Source organism: Amblyraja radiata, chromosome 4, assembly GCF_010909765.2.
Source record: "Amblyraja radiata isolate CabotCenter1 chromosome 4, sAmbRad1.1.pri, whole genome shotgun sequence".
NCBI lineage: Eukaryota > Metazoa > Chordata > Chondrichthyes > Rajiformes > Rajidae > Amblyraja > Amblyraja radiata.
In genome coordinates this window covers 76,070,407-76,087,226 of record NC_045959.1, presented here as the reverse complement: position 1 = coordinate 76,087,226, position 16,820 = coordinate 76,070,407, and the positions used below count along the sequence as shown (strand labels likewise).

General features: G+C 42.1%; 1 protein-coding gene across 1 annotated transcript in view; it reads left to right on the top strand.

Moving 5' to 3' along the window:
• nsmaf (neutral sphingomyelinase activation associated factor) overlaps window positions 1-14,017 on the top strand; it is a 93,067-nt gene extending 79,050 nt beyond the window's left edge. The window contains exons 27-31 of the mRNA XM_033019769.1: window positions 626-709; window positions 7,027-7,177; window positions 9,123-9,225; window positions 9,366-9,475; window positions 12,863-14,017. Coding sequence (XP_032875660.1) covers window positions 626-709; window positions 7,027-7,177; window positions 9,123-9,225; window positions 9,366-9,475; window positions 12,863-12,957 — 543 coding nt within the window. The 3' untranslated portion in view covers window positions 12,958-14,017. The remainder of the gene's footprint in view (window positions 1-625; window positions 710-7,026; window positions 7,178-9,122; window positions 9,226-9,365; window positions 9,476-12,862) is intronic.
• Window positions 14,018-16,820: the final 2,803 nt, after the last annotated feature.

Sequence of the window (16,820 nt, the reverse complement as noted above, 5' to 3'; positions counted from 1 at the left end):
CGGCTAACCAGTGGTTTGCATCTTGCTGTGTAGCCTCTGTATTTCTGTTCATGAAGTCTTCTGCGGACAATGGCCATTGACAAATCCACACCTGAAGAGTGTTTCTGATCTGTCGGACAGGTGTTTGGGGGGTTTTCTTTATTATAGAGAGAATTCTTCTGTCATCAGCTGTGGAGGTCTTCCTGGCCTACCAGTACCTTTGCGATTAGTAAGCTCACCAGTGCTCTCTTTCTTAATGATGTTCCAAACAGTTCATTTTGGTAAGCCTAAGGTTTGGCTGTTTGGCAGTTTTATTCTTAAGGGCCTGTCCCACGGGCATGCGACCTGCATGCGGCAAGCGCGACCTTGCTGCAGAATGCTGCTTCACTCTTAGTTTATTGTAACTAAGCAACAAATAAACCATTAATAGTTTTGTTGTGCGCTGTACTTTCAACCCATTAAATGTTTAAAAGTAATAGCTGAACAATATTTCTACATTTGGGTATGTTAAAAAAAATGCTTTTTCCATTATTGTACATTTTTGTCTCATAAAATACATTTAACAATTTATTAATTAGAGACAAATGGTGAATAATTACATTTTGGTATCTGAATATCATTAGCTATTACCTTTTGTTGCTCGTAGGTCTGGAGGTGCCCCTCAGCTGATCTCTCTACCTCTCGGAAGAATAACTGTGAACTAATGGCTGAGCTGGAACACGAGGCGGGTGTAAGTAGCCAGTTCGGAAGTATTTTGGTCAATAGAATTTCCTTTATTGCCAAAGCTTGAAGCAAAGCAGGATATTTTTTTCCGATTTTCAAAAAAGAACATGAGCAAATATCAAATCTTTGTTCTGCTGAAGAAAAAGATGAGGTATAGGACATCTATACCTCAACAGTGTAGCTGCTGCTGCTGGCGCCAACGATGGCTGCCACGGTGTACTGCTCCTTGCTGTTTTGTATGTGTTTGTTCGTTTGTGTCATCTGTGAAAACCCTACAAAGATTACTTTCACGAGAGAGGTACTCATAAACATCGGACATACGGTACCTCCAAACATCGTTCCGGATTTCTCTCATTCGCTGGATTATTTGGACACACTCGTCGGTGGGGCTGTGGCTGCGTTCAAGGTCTTGAGACGGAGGAGGACCCGTGGGAAGTGCTCTGGAGCACTCACCCGACTCCGGCGATGAGGATCACATACACCACTCCCGAGCATATTCCGGGCAAACGTACGTTCTCTCAATAACAAAGTGGACGAATTGCAACTCCTGTGCCGGACAAACAAGGACTTCTCTCGAGCTGCTGCCCTGTGTTTCACCGAGACCTGGCTGTGTGAGTCGACCCCGGACAGCGCGCTGCAACTGGCTGGCTTCAAACTTCACAGAGCGGACCGCAAAGTGGAGGCAGCGAGGAAATCAAGAGGCGGTGGAATATGCTTCTATACCAACCAGGACTGGTGCAGCGACATCACGGTAATGTCAAATTTCTGTTCTCTCAACCTAGAATCCTTCTCTATAAACTGCAAACCCTTCTACTCTCCGAGGGAATTTAATTCCTTTATTCTCTCTGGAATTTACATCCCTCCCACAAGCCTGCGTACGTGAGGTGCAAACACAACTCGCTGACCAGGTAATGAGGGTAGAGAGTGACTTCCCTGACTCCATAGTCATTGTTTTGGGGGACTTTAACAATGCTAACTTCAGCCGTGACCTTCCAAAGTACAGACTTCAGGTTACCTGCCCCACCAGAGGGGGGAGAACACTTGACCACTGTTACACGTCAATCAAGACCGCATATCGCTCTGTTCCCCAGGTGGGTCTGGGCCTCTCTGATCATTGTCTGGTTCACCTTATTCCGACCTACAGGCAGAAACTAAAAGCTGCTAAGCCTGTGGTCAGAACAACGAAAAGTTGGACAAGCGAGGGCATTGAGAACCTACAATCCTGCTTTTACTGCACGGATTGGAATGTGTTTAGGGAAGCAACCACAAGCCTCGATGAGTATACGGACACAGTATCATCATATGTCAGTTTTTGTGAGGAAGGTTGCATTACAACTAGGACTCTGACCTGGTTCAACAACAACAAGCCCTGGTTTACTGCAGAAGTCAGACAGCTCCGACAGTCTAAAGAGGAGGCCTACAGGAGCGGGGATGCAGACTTCTACAGGCAGGCCAAGTACAAGCTGAGAAGAGGAATCAGAGTTGCCAAGGAAAGGTACTCTGAGAAGTTGAGGAGCAAGTTCTCAGCTAGTGACTCATCTTCAGTTTGGAAAGGCTTGCAAGAAATCACCAGCTACAAGAGGAAAGCCCCCCGCTCTTTGGACAATCGTCAGCTGACCAACGAGCTTAATGAGTTCTACTGCAGGTTTGACAAGCTGAAACGTAACCCTGGTACCCCCTCCCCCCCCTCCACAACAAACACAGGCAGACCCCAGTCTGCAAAGAATGGATCCTTATGCACCACTCCTCCCCATTCACCACTTCACACCTACTTAAAACAAGGAGTAAGCCATTTAGAACGGAGACGAGGAAACACTTTTTCTCACAGAGTCGTGAGTCTGTGGAATTCGCTGCCTCAGAGGGCGGTGGAAGCAGGTTCTCTGGGTGCTTTCAAGAGAGAGCTAGATAGGGCTCTTAAAAATAGCAGTCGGGATATGGGGAGAAGGCAGGAACGGGGTACTGATTGGGGATGATCAGCCGTGATCACAATTGAATGGTGGTGCTGGCTCGAAGGGCCGAATGGCCTACTCCTGCACCTCCAGTCTGAAAAGACTGCCCTTTTCCACCCAACAGTTTACTCCCACTCATAGCCTGACCTCAGTCTGTAAAGACTGGACCCTTCTACACCCACTTCTCCCCATTCACCACTTCACTCATACTTAAAGCAAGACTCCAGTCTGAAAACACTGGACCCTTTCCCACCCACCCCTCTCCAATCACCACTTCACACCCTTTGTGTTGCACAACATCATTTCTCCATCATCAACATCAAAATTGAGGAGGTGGAGAGGCTTTTCAGAAGACAGAAAAGCCAGAAATCTCCAGGACTGCACAATGTTTCCCCATCTACTCTCAAGCTCTGTGCCGAACAACTGACAATTTCACAGACATTTTCAACCAGTCACTGCTAACCTGTACTGTCCCTGCCTGTTTCAAAGTCTCCACTATTGTCCCTATACTCAAAAAGGAAAGGATTACTGGTCTTAATGACTACAGGCCTGTCGCACTGACCTCTGTAGTCATGAAGACACTTGAATGGCTTTTGCTGGTTAAGCTGAAAAATATCACGAACCCTCTGCAGTTTGCTTATCGGGCCAATAGATCTGTGGATGATGCAGTCAACCTGGGCCTGCACTTCATCCTCCAGAACCTAGACCACCAGGGGACCAATGCGAGGATGTTGTTGATTTTAGCATCCAACACCATTGTGCCAGAGCTACTACACTCCAAATTTTCCGAGTTATCTATGTCTGAACCCCTCTGTCGGAAGATCACCAGCTTCCTGACAGACAGGAAGCAGCATGTGAGGCTGGGAAAGCACATCTCGGACCCGCAAACCCTCAGCATAGGAGCACCGCAAGGCTGCTTACTCTCCCCTCTCCTCTACTCTCTCTACACCAATGACTGCACCTCCACTGACTCCTCTGTCAAGCTTCTCAAGTTTGCGGGTGACACAACCCTGATTGGACTGATCCAGGATGGGGAGGAATCTGCCTACAGACAGGAAGTAATACAGCTGGCGTCCTGGTGCCATCGCAACAACCTGGAGTTCAATGCTTGTAAGACAGTGGAATTGATTGTAGACTTTAGGAGAGCTCCCCCTCCACTCACCCCACTCACCATCAACAACACCACAGTCACATCTGTGGAGTCTTTTAAGTTCCTGGGAACCATCATCTCCAAGGACCTTTAGTGGGGGGCTACCATCGACTCCACAGTCAAAAAGGCACAACAGAGGATGTACTTCCTGCGGCAGCTGAGTAAGCACAACCTACCACAGGCAACGATGGTCCCATTCTATACGGCCATCGTAGAGTCTGTCCTCACCTTCTCCATCATGGTCTGGTTTGGCTCAGCCACCAAGCACGACACCCGGAGGCTGCAGCGAATCGTCCGATCAGTTGAGAAGGTTATTGGCTGCAACCTTCCCTCCATTGACGAATTGTACACTGCAAGGGCCAGGAAGCGAGCGGGTAAGATCATCTCTGACCCCTCTCACCCTGGCCACAAACTCTTTGAATCACTTCCCTCTGACAGGCGACTCTGGACTGTCAAAGCTGCTACAGCCAGACATAAAAACAGCTTTTTTCCACGAGTAGTTGCTCTACTCAATAACCAAAAATCTGTAGCATCCTTTTGCTCTGGTATTTTATTTAATTCACATGTTTAATCAATAATGTTTTATTATTAATGTTTAATGTTTTATGTATCATTCTTAACTGTCACGGTATGTCATGTTGTCACTTGCGGGTGGAGCACCAAGGCAAATTCCTTTTACGTGAATACTTGGCCAATAAACTTATTCATTCAACAGCTGGGAGCAAAGAGGAGTCTATATCACAGAAAACATTTATTCTGCATTTTACCACCTGAAGTACATAAGTACATGGAGATTAAAATTATTATTATCATTAAATTGTTGAAAACATTAGCGACATTAGCTGGCTTCCGACGTGCACGGTGACGGACGCACCACACATCTTTGTCCTCCATGCAGCTGGCAAGCTCCTCTTTTGTCTCTAGACATGCGTCTTCCATCAACGTCTTCAGCATTGGCTTGATTATAATACTTTGCTAATATTTATACACCAACGTCTTCAGCATTGTCGTAAAATACTTAGCCAGTATACAGGCTAGATACACGTTATAATAAGCATAACTTGATCAGCGTTAACAGAATTTTATGGTGATTTAAGAAAGAATATTGCTCAGGCCAAAGGGGAGAATTATGCTTTACAAAGGGCCATGGAGCTTTTATGTCCACAGAACTGTTTTGAAACTGCTGAAAAGTCAAGCAAGAGATTTTCAGTGCCCTGCATAACAAAGAAGCATCATTTATTTATTTGCCTCTGCATCCCACAATTTGAGATTTGTAATAAAAAAAATCACTTGTGGTTAAAGTGCACATTATCAGATTTTATTAAAGGGTAATTTTATACAGTTTGGTTTCACCATGTGGAAATTACAGCTGTGTTAATACATAGTCCGTCCGTCCCCCCCTCCCCCCATTTCAGGGCACTATAATGTTTGGGACACATGGCTTCACAGGTGTTTGTAATGGCTTAGGTGTGTTTAATTGCCTCCTTAATGAGAGCTCTGTCTTTCCTCCAGTCTTTCCATCACCTTTGGAAACTTTTATTGCTGTTTATCAAAATGAGGATCAAAGCTGTGCCAATGAAAGTCAAAGAAGTCATTATGAGACTGAGAAACAAGAATAAAACTGTTAGAGAGGAGGAGACATTTTCACACAACAGATAATTTTCCGCCATTTTCGCACAACAGATAATCCTCCGACATTTTCACCACCTCCAACGGGATCCCACCACTGGCCACATCTTCCCATCTCCTCACCTTTCGACTTTCTGCAGAGACCGTTCCCTCCGTAACTCCCTGGTCAATTCGTCCCTTCCCACCCAAACCACCCCCTCCCCTGGTACTTTCCCTTGCAACCGCTGGAAATGCTACACTTGTTGCTTTACCTCCCCCCTCCATTCCATCCAAGGACCCAAGCAGTTTTTCCAGGTGAGGTAGAGGTTCACCTGCACCTCCTCCAACCTCATCTATCGCATCTGTTGCTCTAGGTGTCAGCAGCTCTACATCAAGCGTAGGCTTGGCGATCGCTTCGCTCAACACCTCTGCTCGGTTCGCACTAACCAACCCGATCTCCCAGTGGCCCAGCACTTCAACTCCCCATTCCGAATCCGACCTTTCTGTCCTGGGCCTCCTCCATGGCCAGAGTGACTCTCACCGCAAATTGGAGGAGCAGCTCCTCATATTTCGCTTGTGCAGTTTACACCCCAGCAGTATGAACAGTGACTTCTCCAATTTCAGGTAGTCCTTGCTTTCTCCCTCCTTCCCCTCCCCTTCCCAGCTCTCCCGTCTCAACCTCTTCCTTTCTTCTTCCCGCTCCCCACCCCCACCTCCACATCAGTCTGAAGAAGGGTCTCAACCCGAAATGTTACCTATTCCTTCGCTCCATAGATGCTGCCTCACCCGCTGAGTTTCTCCAGCATTTTTATCTACCATCCTTTTGTGTACACTACTCTTTTAATTTGTTATGTGTTTTTTTAATAAAGCCTCCGTGGTGTGCTGTGACATTTTTAACTACCTAAAAATGCGGATATGCATATCAGAGATATGGAAAAAGATCAAAACACAAACAACATGCCTAGCAGTGATTTGTCATGCCAGTGTGTTCAGCCAAACCTTAGGCTTACCAAAATCAACTGTTTGGAACATCATTAAGAAGAAAGAGAGCACTGATTAGCTTACTCAACATACACACCCTGGAAGACAAGCACCTCATATTCCATTTGGATAGCTTAAAACCCCATGGTATGAACATTGAATTCGCCATTTTCAAGTGATATTCCCCAATGAGCACACATTTTTCCATATGTTTCCTTTGGTTCCATATTTCCCTTTTATTACCCTTTCCCCCATATTCCTCCCTCTGGCTTTACATTCCACTTTTCTTCTTTCCTTATTTGACTCTCCTTTTCACCTCTAGCCTTTGTCACTTAATCCTCAGCTGTTTCCACTTATCACCAAAGATCCTATAGCGGAGCTATAAGATCTTTGCTTATCACTTGCCAGGCTTTACCCTCCCCTTGCCTCTCCTTTCCAGCTTTCTCACCCTCTTCCAATCACTGAAGAATGGTCCCACCCAAAACATCACATCATTCCATACACAGATGCTGCCTAACCTGCTGAGTTCTCCAGCATTTCTTTCCTCAAGATTACAGCAATCGCTGTTTCTAGTCTCTCAAAATTTAAGTTTTGTTTCGTTTTGTGATAGTAAATTAGTTGTATTTTTCTTTACAGGTAAATACAATCTGCTTGAATCCTATAGGCACAATGCTTGTTTCAGGCAACAAAGAAGGGACCATTAGCATTTGGGATCTCACCAACTTCACAATTTTACATCAAATTCCTTGCCATTTAGGCACTGTCAATGATGTATCGTTCAGTCCTGGTATGTTTCGTTCCAAAATGTTTTTGTATCAAATACGTAGTTTTGCTGCGCTGAATTGCTGCGCCAAGCAATCACTTATAATTACATTTGTGTAACAATACTATTAAATAATAGTATTTTAGTTTAATTTAGTATTGTGAGTTTGCGGTAAATTTGTAGCTATTAAAAAAATAACTTAAGTTTTGAAAATCCTACAGGAAAATAACTTTGTTATTGCCCATGTGATATTCTCAAGCCCCTAACCCCCACCTTTTTATGGCACAATTTTCTATAATTTGAGTTTTCCTAATGGTGCCTTCTCACAGTGCGACCTGAAGCAAGACTTAACAAGAGTTTAACATCGTGGGAACCTTCTGCGATAGCAGTACGGCATTCGTGGACCACCGAGGACCTCTGTGGCGCTAACGGCAGGTAGTCGTGTAACTTTGTAAGGTCGGGAGAAAATTCAAACATTTTTGAATTTCTCCAAGAGTGACTTGAGCACTTTTTGGTGAGCGTTGCAACATTGTATGAACGCAGATGCCAGTGCGATATCCGTAATGACTCTTGCGGGTACCGTGGGAACTCCTGCGAATGGTAAACCCGGAAGCTTGACAGAGTGGACATAAGGTGAGTAAAAAAGGTGGTCTCAATATCGCCAATGGACCATGTGTCCATCGAGGATGTCCCACCTAATTGTCATTGTTTGAGAATCTTTTTCACAGTAAGACGTGCAGAGATGCCTCTCAGAAAAGCGCAAAGAAAGGGGTCAAAGAAAGTCAGAACGTTTTTAGCCATGCAGGTAAATGAGGAGGAGACTCAGCAAGAGAGACAGGTGGAGAGGCAAGAGGAGATGCCAGAGATACCACTGCCTGTGGGCTCCTTGGAGCAGGGAGAGGGTGATCAAGGTGGATTTGAGATTGCCTCCCCAGTAGTGAGTATCTATAACAATACATTAGTTTATGTACAGGAGAACAATTTAATGTTATCCATGATTTAAAAACATACAATGCTACAGATGTAAAAGTGCTGTTTTTGCAGTTTCCTTTATCTTATAAAAGTCTGTCTGTTCCCTGCAAAAACAGCACTTTTACATCTGTAGCATTGTATGTTTTTAAATCATGGATAACATTAAATTGTTCTCCTGTACATAAACAATGACAATTAGGTGGGACATCCTCGATGGACACATGGTCCATTGGCGATATTGAGACCACCTTTTTTACTCGCCTTATGTCCCTTCTGTCAAGCTTCCGGGTTTACCGTTCGCAGGAGTTCCCACGGTACCCGCAAGTGTCATTACGGATATCGCACTGGCATCTGCGTTCTTACAATGTTGCAACGCTGCTCAAGTCACTCTTGGAGAAATTCAAAAATGTTTGAATTTTCTCCCGACCTTACAAAGTTACACGACTACCTGCCGTTAGCGCCACGGAGGTCCTCAGTGGTCCACGAATGCCGTACTGCTATCGCAGAAGGTTCCCACGATGTTAAACTCTTGTTAAGTCTTGCTTCAGGTCGCACCGTGAGAAAGCCCTTTAAGAATGCAACTATTGTGTTACAGCAGAATTACCTGAACTTTTTTTTTTAAATTGCAGATTAAGCTTAGAATGTAGTGCTTGAGTAACTCAGCAGGTCAGGCAGCATCTCTGAAGGACCTGGATAGGTGATGTTTTGGGTGAGACACATCTTCAGATTGATTATAGTGGGAGGAGTTATTTTCCAGCTTTCTCCCCCTAATACAATCAGCCTGAAGAAGGGCCTTCTTGAAAATCGTCTATCCATGTCTTCCAAAGGTGCTGCCTGACCCACTGAGCTACTCCAATGCTTTGTGTTCTGCTCAAAATTCCAGCATCTGCAGTTCCTTGTGGCTCCAGATTAAGTTTATGATAATTTGATGTAAAATTGTGTTATATATTATTGAGTTGAGTAAATTCTGCTAACTTATTGAACATAACAATTGCAGATAGTCGACACGTTCTCAGTGCGGGAGAAGATTGTTGTCTTAAAGTAATTGACGTACAGACAGGGATGCTGATCTCCTCCTTGCCTACAGATCAGCAACAAAGGTAAAAGCTAGGAATATAACATTTTAATAAAATCAATGAGATTGCCGTACTTGAAACAAATAGACGGCCTATGAAATGAAGTTGAATATTAATTCTGAGAATCAGAACAAAATAATCGGAATATTTTATTGAATGTACAGGTGTTTTTGCTGGGATGGAAACACTGTTCTTTCAGGCAGTCAGTCTGGAGAACTTGTAGTGTGGGATCTGATGGCAGCAAAAATGACCAAAAAGATTATTGCACATTCAGGTATGACTTTTTTTTTCTATATTTGCCTATCACAGAAATCTTATTTTTCCTTGCATTTAATCTAGTGTAGTGTTTTCTTTGAAATTACTGAGGGTTAAATATTGGAACTCCCTTGTCCAATGCCTTTTTCCATAATGGACAGTAGCATCTTTATTGCAAATTGACTTGTGAAGGTCCATTGCTGAAGCATAATCCAGGTTCTTTCCACATTATATATTTTTGGTGTGATAGCATTGTTAGTGTGGTGGACTGCGATTAGCCCCAAAGAAATAAACAAATAAACAATAAACAGAAAGAAGACAATTTTGAAAACTATCCCAGTCAATTTCAGATGGAGAAAAACAAATGTGTAAGGTGAAATCATCTCTCTATTGGCCAAAAATGTTGTACTCATCTTCAATGGGCCATTACATGCTGCTGCACTTGCCACTGATTTATGGTGTAAATTCAGGCTTGGCCTTCCCAGATTCGTGGATGCCAACATGCTGCCTGCGCTCGTTCTGATCCATGATGATGAGGACCAGAGAGGCTGCAGGTAATGCTGAAATATGCATAACCCGTCAATGAAGCAGCAGAAAAAGCTTTGAATGCTATATGGGCCATGACCCAGGCTTTGCTCAATGTCAAAGGAAAAGTCCAATGAGTCCATCAAGTCTATACTAACACAGAACAACCCCATTCACTCAATTATTTCCCAGTAACCTGTTCTCTCTGCTATGTCCATCAACATATTTAATAGGAACCTGAGAGGCATCTTTTTTACACAGGGGCTGGTGGGTTCCCAGAGGAGGTATTTGAGGCAGGTACAATAGCAATATTCAAAAGACTCTTGGCCGGATATATGGATAGGAAAGGTTTAGAGGGATACTAGACCAACTGTTGGGTCCCTGTCACACGGGAGGCCTAGTCCCCCCAACGCAATATTCCACCACTCACCCATAGCCCCCACGGGAGGCCTGGTCCCCCAACGCAACCCGTTCCCCAAGGCAATGCAATGCACATGGGTCTCTGGAACTATGTAGCAGCAGTGTCAACCACTGCACTACCCAACCATCCTGATTTCAAAAATTAAAATATGAGAAAAACCAAACCAGTTGAGAAAGTTTAATATATTTAAACATGCTCAAGTAAAAATACAAATTATGATGTCCTAAATTTAGTTGATCCTCTTAATGGAGATGAACAGGTTGCATTAAGTTTAAACTGTGTCAAAACAGATTAGATTGTCATATGCACGAGAGTGAGCAGAGGTTGGGAAGACCAAGCTCGGGCTTGGCAATTGTTTCACTTAACACCTCCGCTCAGCCCGCCTAGGCCTATGCGATCTCCCGGTTGCCAAACAATTAACTCCCCCTCCCATTCCCATACTGACTTTTCTGTCCTGTGCCTCCTCCACTGTTAGAGTGGGGCCCAATGCAAATTGGAGGAACACCACCTTATATTTTGCTTGGGCAGCTTACAACCATTGATATATTGATTTCTCTGACTTCTAGTAACCCTTACTTTCCCTCTCTGTGTCGCTCCCCCACCCTAGTTCTGTGACTAGTTTCACTCTCCTGATTAATTTTACTGATTGTATGCTTTGTTGTCACCTTCCCCCAGCTAACAATGAAACATTGTACATTTCCTTGATCATCGTCTGCTTTGATATGTTGTTCTTACACCTTACCGTTCTATATCTTTAGTCTCCCTCTCCCTTCTGTCTGAAGAAGGATCTTGCCCTAAAACATCACCCATTCCTTTTCTCCAGAGAAGCTGCCAGTCCCACTGAGTTACTCCAGTATTTTATGTCTCCCTTTAGTGTAAACCAGCATCTGCAGTTCCTTCCTACACATTGACTTCATCCTGAGCCAATTGCCATTTTAAAAATAATATTCGTAGTTGAAAAGGTGTGGTTGGTGGAGCTATGCAATGAGTTGAAGTAGCTAATGGATCACCTTCTTGAATTACGGTGGCATCAGTGGTAGGCAAAATAATTTGATCAACTGTATGGCATGCTCAACCACTTTAAAATTGAATCTTGTGTCTTCCACTGAACAGCATAAGGATGTTTTTGATTTCAGTCCAGATGACAACCGTATATGCGTGTAACATCAATGCCTCATGTCATGTTCTTTTAAAAGCCCAATTCCTACTTTACCCCCACAAGCAGGTGTAAGTTCCTGCAAGTAGCTCACAACTGCAGAGACTCCCATTGGTCGAGTCTTTTGACCTTTGTGCATATTTCCACTGCTGCTGTTGATTTATTTATTGCTACTTCTCACAACTGTTTGTGCTCTCTCACCCTATTCATTCCACCAAAGGATGCAGAAGAGAACTGCCCTGGCCCTGACTTTCTCAGCCATTCCTCTTCAAATCGAGCATGGTACATGTTAATTTGAGTCTTGCTCAGTCTTGTCTTCCAAGAGTACTCATTACTGTGGAATTATTCTGAGAACCAAAGCTAACCATGACTTATTTTCTTAACGCCCTTTTCCCCATTAGTAACTTGAAACTGTTTAACTTTCCCACATAATTTTCCCTCCTTTCCTTAGTCAGGAAAACACTAAACCAATCCTCTTACCAATCTAAAATTAAATTCCCATCTGCTCTTGGCCTCTCAAAGTCTATTTCATACATGGGGAGACCAAGAGCTCCCCAGTCCCACCTCACTTGTCATTGTCCTACATCTTAGTTACAATAAATTAAGATCTTCTGCAAATGGTTCTAGTCAAGAGGACAAGAGAAGATACTTGTTTGTTTTCCCCTCTTCATTTCTGAAGCTGCTGGTTTTCTGCAAGGCTGTGGTTCTGAAAACAATGAACACTCTTAGCCACCAAACACAGCATATTACTCAGTTTATGCAATACAATTCCCACATCTAAATGGATTTAATGAACACCATTGAAATTTAAACCAACTACATTCTGGACAAGATATGCTTAGAGTGTTCAACTAATGTACTTATCATTTGTGTGTGGAAGTTGGCCTATTTTGAAAATAGATTTAGTTTCAATGGCAATGGATAAAATCATAATTCCTCTTGATCCTTTGTGAATATTTTGCCATCTAATTTATATTAATGGAAGTAGTGTGGGATTATTTCAATTCAGCTTTGTAAAAAAAAAAGTTTAAATTTTCAGAGTATCAGTGAAGACCGTACTGAATTGGGCTATCAACAATATTGTAACATTAGAAAATAATCATTGTTACATTGAACGGTGACTTCAGAACCATGTAAACTGCAATGATTTTGAAAATACCTGATTTTTCTAAATAGCTTTGCTTTTGTATCCTATTTTAGTTAATTCCTGCTTAAAGCCTATTTTTGTGTATTGCAAATTGCCAAAGGAATTGATCTATACAAAACATCACCTGATATAATTGGTGTTCTTTTGTTTTTGTCAGGTGCTGTCACATGTATGTGGATGAATGAGCAATGCAGCAGTATCATAACAGGAGGAGAAGATAAACAAATTATTTTCTGGAAGCTGCAATATTAAGTGCCTTTTTTTCAAAATCTTTTATGACGTGTTTCTTGCACTTTTTTCTAAAATAACATGAGGCAAGAGCTGACTTATTGAAGCTTCGTAACCACAAATTTGAGTAGTCATTTAAGAAAATAAATCTATTCTGTGGAAATGCTCACTCAGATAACTTACCAAAGCAGAAAATTCAGATGCATGGAAACATTAGATCTCTGGCGTGATTGCTTGCAAGATCAACTATATTTTTGAATGTTTCCAATTATGGAAACAATGGGAATATAAATAATTGTACTTGCATTTGTCCACATTTTGTACTTTTTAAAACTATTGGATTTTAGTTGCTATGTAGAGGTGTTTGGCATTAAGATATAGTAATATGCATTATTTTAACGTTGTGTATTTCCTTTAACGTTAATAATGTGTGTGAATCTAGTCAATTGTATTTGGTTAAGACTAGTCTTTAGTTGGTAGAAATATTTTTCATAGGATTTTTATCATGACCCAAGCTTTGTTTCATTGGTAGCTTATTTTACTATCATTTCAGTGCTCAAAATCCATTCATGTCATTGTAGATTGTCTGTGGAAACAGATGGATTTTAAAAATCTATTGTTGTTTTTAAAGTAGGATGAATTCTAGTTTAAAAGGTGCTCAGTTTACACAAATATGGTCAGGTGCCCACAATGAAGATTATGCCTTGATTCCTTTGGAGGCTAAAAACAAGTTTTATAATTACTGACAAAAGATTAAATGCGATATGAAGTAACTTTCAGGTATCTTGGATGTGATTAAGCCCATTTGAGGGGCTATTGTTGCAGATGTGCCATTCCCAGGAGTATATACATAATTACAAGAAAATTTGCTCAAAATGGCATTAAAATATTTGTCAACTGACGTTATCTTAGTTAATTATATTCACATTATTGGAATTTTGTAAATAATTGAAATCTATATGTGCATGTGAATGTACTCTTGGTTCATCTAATAGATTATACATTCAAGATGACTAATTTGAACTTTAGATTCTGTTCTGCACAAGGTGCAAATTCATTAAAATTGGGTATCATCAAATTGCAAGCCTCAGAATATTCTCCTGATCCCTTCTGAAATTTATTTTGCACTATATAAAAGAACCTCTAATTTATTGTTAGATTTGTATCCGAGTTATGGGCCTGTCCCACTTAGGCGACTGCAGGAGACTATGCAGTCACCACATGTTCACGGGTGGTTGCCGGGGAGTCGCCTTCATGGTCATGAGGAGTTCTGGCTTTCCGGGAACTGGTCGCCGCGAATTTTTCAACATGTTGAAAAATTAGCGATGACTAGAATGAAGCCGCCATGGAGAGTAGCGAGAATTCTCTTGCCGTAGGTGGGTTGCCAGGAAGTCAAATGTTCTCGTAGGTTGTAGCCGGTGCTGACCGATGAATCTCATTGGGGAAAAAAAACGTAAGCAGTAGTTTTCAGAACTAAGGATAACCGACCAGTAATATTAAATGCCCGCCGAGCTTCACAGCCGTGTGTCTCTGGCTTCTTAAAAGTTGTCTCCACTCCTTCTCTCTTCCCCCTCTTTTAAAGGACTTACCGTACACTGTGCTTTAGCCATTTTAATTCATGCGCCAACCTTCCTGTTCATCGCGGTATCACCTTAGCTTTGCACTGTGTGAATTTTTCTCAGACAGCGCTCCGCCTGCATAACGGGCTGGTGAAGGAGGCAATGTGTGTGTGCCACTGACAGTCTCCATTCCAGTTGGTTTTTCAGGTGACTGCCGGCAACGTGTCAGTTGCCTGAAAAATCGCCTAAGTGGGACAGGCCCATTAGGGTTCCAAGTCTCCCACCTGTTGGTGGAGCACGCCTGACTTCCAATAGTAAAATGCCTCTTAAATTTCTGAACCATTCATTGCACATTTTAGAAACAATTTTTATATTTTTAAGCAGAAAGGGCACATAATTTAGGTGGTTTACAAATGGTAAATATTATACCCCATTAATTCTGGGTATATCTTGACCAAGTTGAGGTGTTTTTATTTAATTTTACCAGTGCATATAACTTGTTAGTACCAAATTATTTCTGCATCCTCTTCCAAGATTCAGTTAGAAAGATCAGGAGGATGTGGAATGCGAATGTACAACTAAGAAATGTTTAATTTGTTTAAGTGTTTGTCAGCAGAAAATGTGGAATTTCAGCTTAATTATTTCATCTTTGGGCTAGTGTTTTTATAGATGCATAACTTTGAAAACATTTATTTATTCTGTTTAAGGATGTTGTGGACTTGCTTGAGCATTTCTTATATTGCATTGGAAAAAGTAAAGTATTCATAATGTAAAATATAGTAAACTTTTGATTACATTTAAATAATTGTATTTTGCACATATAGCAACAATGATTTTCCAGTCTTAAATTTAAAAAAAAATCATATTTCAATTGGGATTGTGCACTAATTATATGATCTCCATGTAGATGTGTGCACAATAGGCAATCCATTTTACATTGGAGCATCTGACGGCAAATGTTTCCATTTACATTAATACACCAAACAGCTGTGTGGCAAAGAAGTTGATACTGTTGAAATCATGGCTGTAGGAATTTGTGTGCAATGGGACTATACTGCATGATGTTTTCACAATTTAAGTTTAATCTTCATCTGTCAAGACATTGAGAATAGTGATGCCTGGATTAGAGGCACAGTGGCGAAAAGAAAAGGTTGGAATGTTTTCGCTAGAGACTGAAGCTGAGGGAAGTCCTAATAGAAGTATAGAAAATGAAAGGCATAAATAGGATAGGCAGTTCCATCTCAGGATGGAAATGTCAGACTAGGGGGCAAGTTTTAAAGAGTGGTGTGTCTGGATCATGCTACCAAGAGTGAAGATACAATAGTGGTGTTTAAGGGCCTTTTTTGATAGAGGACATGGATCCCAAGATGCAGGCAGAGATTAGCTTGGCTCAGCCATTGTGGGTCAAAGAACTTGTTCCTGTGCTGCACTTGTCCATGTAATAGAGTGATAGTGTGGAAACAGGCCCATCGGCCAACAATGTCCCAGCTATCCTAGTCCCACTTGCCTGCACTTGGTCCATAACCCTCCAAACCTGTCCTGTCCAACTGTTTCTTAAACAATGTGATAGTCCCAGCCTCAACTACCTCTTCTGGTAGCTTGTTCCATACACCCAACTGTGTGAAAAAGTCACGCCTCGGATTCCTATTAAATCTTTTCCCCTTTACCTTGAACCTGTTCTCAATTCCCCTACTCTGGGTAAAAAAAAACTGTGCATCTACCCAATCTATTCCTCTCACGGTTTGGTACACCTCTATAAGATCTCTCCCCTCATCCTCCTTCACTCAATGGAATAGAGGCCCAGTCTACTTAACCTCACCTTATAGCTCACACCCTCTAGTCCTGGCAACATCCTCATAAATCTTTTCTGAACCCTTTCAAGCTTGACAATATCTTTCCTATAACATGGTGCCCAGAGCTGAACACAATATTCTAAATGCGGTTTCACCAAAGTCTTATACAACTGCAACATGACCTCCCAACTTCTATACTCAATACTCTGACTGATGAAGGCCAAAGTGCCTTTTTGACCACCTTATTTATCTACCTGCGACTTGACCTTCAAGGAACCATGCACTTGTACTGCAGATCCCTCTGCTGTATAACACTACCCAGAGGCCTAACATTCACTGTGTAGGTCCTGCCCTTGTTCGACGTCCCAAAATGCAACACCTCACACTTCTCTGTATTAAATTTCATCAACCATTCCTCCGCCCACCTAGGCAATCGATCCAGATCCTGCAGCAATCGTTAGCTGTATAACATTGTTCCTTTAAAATATGCTGCAATAGTGGCACAATTCAGTATAAATTTACCTTCCAGTGTAAA